The following is a 3783-nucleotide window of genomic DNA, read 5'->3' as shown; positions in this document are numbered from 1 at the left end:
TTCATTGGTTGAACTATTCAGACTCTATCTTGGATTACCGATTGAGACAGTGAAATTCGTCTAATTTTTAGAAGGTTTTTATATAAGAATTAATTGCTTGCACGTAAGAATTTGGATTATGGGGGATCTTATGTGTGCCAATCTGCTTCCGTTCCTTTTGGTTCACGGAATATATAACAGAAATGATATTATTGTTCTGTTACCGACAAAGATTTTGTCATGATGAAATGGTAAATAAAATTTCTCTTTAGTAAAATGAATGAAAAATTTTAATAATATTTCCTTTGCATTGGGTATTGATCCAACTTGTGATAAGTTGTTAGTTGATTTGAGTGCTCCATACATGGATTATGTCAAATGATGTTACACGCAACTCAATCATACCCGACGTAGGTGCATTTCTTTTCTTGGGTTCCAATAGTAATCCATCTGTATTGAGAGCAGTTGGGGTTTTATTTGATGCGTCTTTAATCACATTAAAAACCTTTTGTTTGACGCGTCTGTGCTTATTTTGAACAGCAAAAAGGTTAAAAGATTTCATGTATAAAGCGCTTCTACTCTTGATTTTGTCAAATTTTGAGTTCAATTGGTTCTGGAGAAGGTTCAGATCTTTAGGTTGCTAAAATGTAATTGGAGGTTTGTACCTTTATCCTACTTTTGCCTTAAATAACAAGAGTGGATTTCACTCAATTTTTTGTTGCAGATAAAGGCCGGAAAGGACCCAGACATCTATAGATGCATTTATAATAGAAATAATACGGATGAGGCCCTGAGACACATCTAACTTAATTTTAATAATATGGTGAAGTTTGTGAAACTCAACTTTGTAGCAAGTCTTCATATTTAGTGTGTGTGTTTATTATGCATTTGCAGTTTGGTCTAATTTTAATTGAACCTTCTTAACTGTATTGCATATACTCAGTTGGTGATTGCACGAGGAAATTTGCAGTAGAAATCATGACTCATGGGTTGGGAAGTTTAGGGATGAATGTGCGCAACTTTAAACATGAAATGAAAAACCTTTTTTTCTTTTTCTTTTTCTTTTTCACACGCAATTTTCCAAATGCCGACATTTCTCCATGTTTCGGACCGCAGGCAAACTTTTACAATTTGACGGACTCAAGGACCAGAGAGCCCAGAATTTACCGGGCCTTTACCTCGTATTTGGTTATTGGGCTTTTTTCTGCAGAATTGGACCGAGAAATTGGGCCAGCTCAAGAAACTGTTGGCACTGCAAGGCAACTAGTCACTGGGTAGTGACTCATTCTGGTTCCAGAAATCGAACAGTGCGTGCTCCGTTGTCAGATGTAAAGATTGACAAAGTGTGTGTGGCCGGGACAATAAAGAAAAAGGCCGAAGAACCCAAATGGATCAGATTCTAACGCGGACTAGTACGAAGAAGATCGAAACAATGCTGTGCTTGTGTTGAGTCTCATAATTGGAAAGGCAAAAACAGTCCATCCAAATGATAACAATGATTTTGAAGAGGCCTTGAAAGAATTTTGTTGACTTGGCGGCGCGTTATTAAGAAATTTTCAGGCAAAGGCTATTTTCTATCTAATTTTAGTGATGTCTATCAGATTATAATAAGCAGGGCGGCTGCCTATTTTCTATTCTAATTTTACAAAATTTTGCTCCCAAAACCCAAGCCATTTTTAAGCTCACCTGATTATATCCTCTTGGCAAATTGTTCCACTACACAATTTTTGAAGGAGGCGTTTGGTTAGTTATCGATCAGAAGGTATGTACATTTAAGTGATTATCAGGAATTGCGGCAGTTTAATCTACCGGGCTAAACACATATATTTTTGAGAATTATATTACAATTTACTGATATTTTCAGGAAGCCTAAACCCATGTAACTAAAGCACAGTCGGAGCCCTAATGAGCATTGCAAAAATATTAATTGTGTCAAATAGAAATGAGATCTACCCTCACTTAATCACAATTTTTTTTAAAAAAAGTAATAGGAAGTTCGATCTAATGCATTTTTGGAAGCCGGTTAATGAAGTTTGAATTTACTCAATGTGCTTGTAATAGAAATTGGATATGTCCCAATTACTGTTATTTCTCTTGGTATTTATTTTTATTCTTAGATAATCAAAAATATAAAATTTAGGCTTTTATTATGTTATATAATTATGTAACAATCGTGGAATGAAATCCAACGATTATAAAAATATAAGATAAAAAATTATATTATTTTTACAATCGTTAAATTTTTAATTTAACGATTGTATAATTATATATGTTACATCGTTATATAACATAATAATCATCATAAATTTAATATTTTTTGTGCTTTTAAAAAGTTAACAGGAAGAAGATTGCAGGGAATTGCATTGTCGGGAAAATCATTGATGCCTTTGAAGACATATACGGTGGATAGAAGAGAGAGATGGTAAAAGCATTAAGCTAATTAAATATTACCGATAAAGAAGACACGTGGCAACAAGAGATGGCCCGCGAAGGCACCAGAGATTTCGTCTAATAGAAAGCATCCAGAATCCTCTACATAAATCATATTAGTCCTATATATAGGCCTCTCTTGTCTCATCCTTCTCCATCTTCAAATTGATTGATCAAAGCATTTCCGAAGTTGTTGAGCATTTAATTAGCGTCCCAGTTTGCCATAATGTCACTCATTCCAAGCATCTTCGGTGGCCGAAGAACCAACGTGTTCGATCCAGTTTCATTAGATGTATGGGATCCTTTCGACGGGTTCTTGTCCTCTGCCCTTACCAACGCGCCGTCTTCGGCTAGGGAAACATCCCAATTCGCCAATGCAAGAATTGACTGGAAAGAGACTCCTCAGGCTCACGTATTCAAAGCTGATCTTCCAGGGCTGAGGAAAGAAGAAGTAAAAGTTGAGGTTGAAGAGGGCAGGATTCTGCAGATAAGCGGAGAGAGGAGCAAGGAGCAGGAAGAGAAGAATGACAAGTGGCATCGCGTCGAGAGGAGCAGTGGCAAGTTCCTGAGGAGGTTCAGGTTGCCCGACAATGCTAAGGTGGAACAGGTTAAGGCCAGCATGGAGAATGGTGTGCTCACAGTCACCGTTCCTAAACAGGAGGAGAAGAAACCTGAAGTTAAGGCTATTGAGATCTCTGGCTAAGTGATAACTGTAAATGTTTTCAAGATAGTGTCTTTGGTTTGCTAATAAATTTGGTACGAAAGCAAAGCCCTTGTGTGTTTGTATGTGTGTGTGTGTTTGTTTTCTTCCCTTCCCCCTGTTTAATTTGATGTGATTATGTTTGTGTGTTTGCAAGAGCTTCAGGAGCCAGTCTCAAGCGTTGTAACTAGTTTTTTAAATGATAAAAAAGTGTGATGCAATAAAATATATTTTGTAATGCGAGTATCACTGTTGTAGGTTTTTTTTTTTTTTTAATTTAAATTTAAATAGAACAGTTGTTTCCGACGGCGATCATTGTAGTGCATAAGAAATATTTCATTCCAAATTAAATCAAGGAAAATTTTTGGGATTGATTTGTAATTACCGACCTATTGAAAGTAGAGAAAGAGGGAGATCTTTAGTACGCAGAAAAATAGCTGACGATCTAGAAAGCTTTTGTAACAAAACAAACGATTACATACGAACTAATTGATGCTGTTAATTAATGGCAATTACTAGGTAGCTGTTTCAGATTAAGAGGTTGTTGTTTTAGTTATCTTTTTTTTTAGAAGATTATATTGCTTAGAATTTGCGTTAAAGCCTGCAGGAGAAAAGAGATTTTATATGCCTTAATTCGCTACCATTGTTTCTATTATCATAATTTTTACAAATGT

The 3783-nt window shown here is 35.7% G+C and overlaps 1 protein-coding gene across 1 annotated transcript; it reads left to right on the top strand.

Moving 5' to 3' along the window:
* Nucleotides 1-2550: 2550 nt before the first annotated feature.
* Nucleotides 2551-3355, top strand: LOC102613214 (17.4 kDa class I heat shock protein-like). The gene has a single exon (XM_006488246.3). It carries the CDS (start codon nt 2636-2638, stop codon nt 3110-3112), a length of 477 nt encoding a protein of 158 aa, XP_006488309.1. The 5' UTR covers nt 2551-2635; the 3' UTR covers nt 3113-3355.
* The last annotated feature ends 428 nt before the right edge of the window (nt 3356-3783 follow it).

This window comes from Citrus sinensis, chromosome 8, assembly GCF_022201045.2.
Source record: "Citrus sinensis cultivar Valencia sweet orange chromosome 8, DVS_A1.0, whole genome shotgun sequence".
Classification (NCBI taxonomy): Eukaryota; Viridiplantae; Streptophyta; class Magnoliopsida; order Sapindales; family Rutaceae; genus Citrus; species Citrus sinensis.
This window is presented reverse-complemented; position numbering and strand designations above follow the sequence as displayed.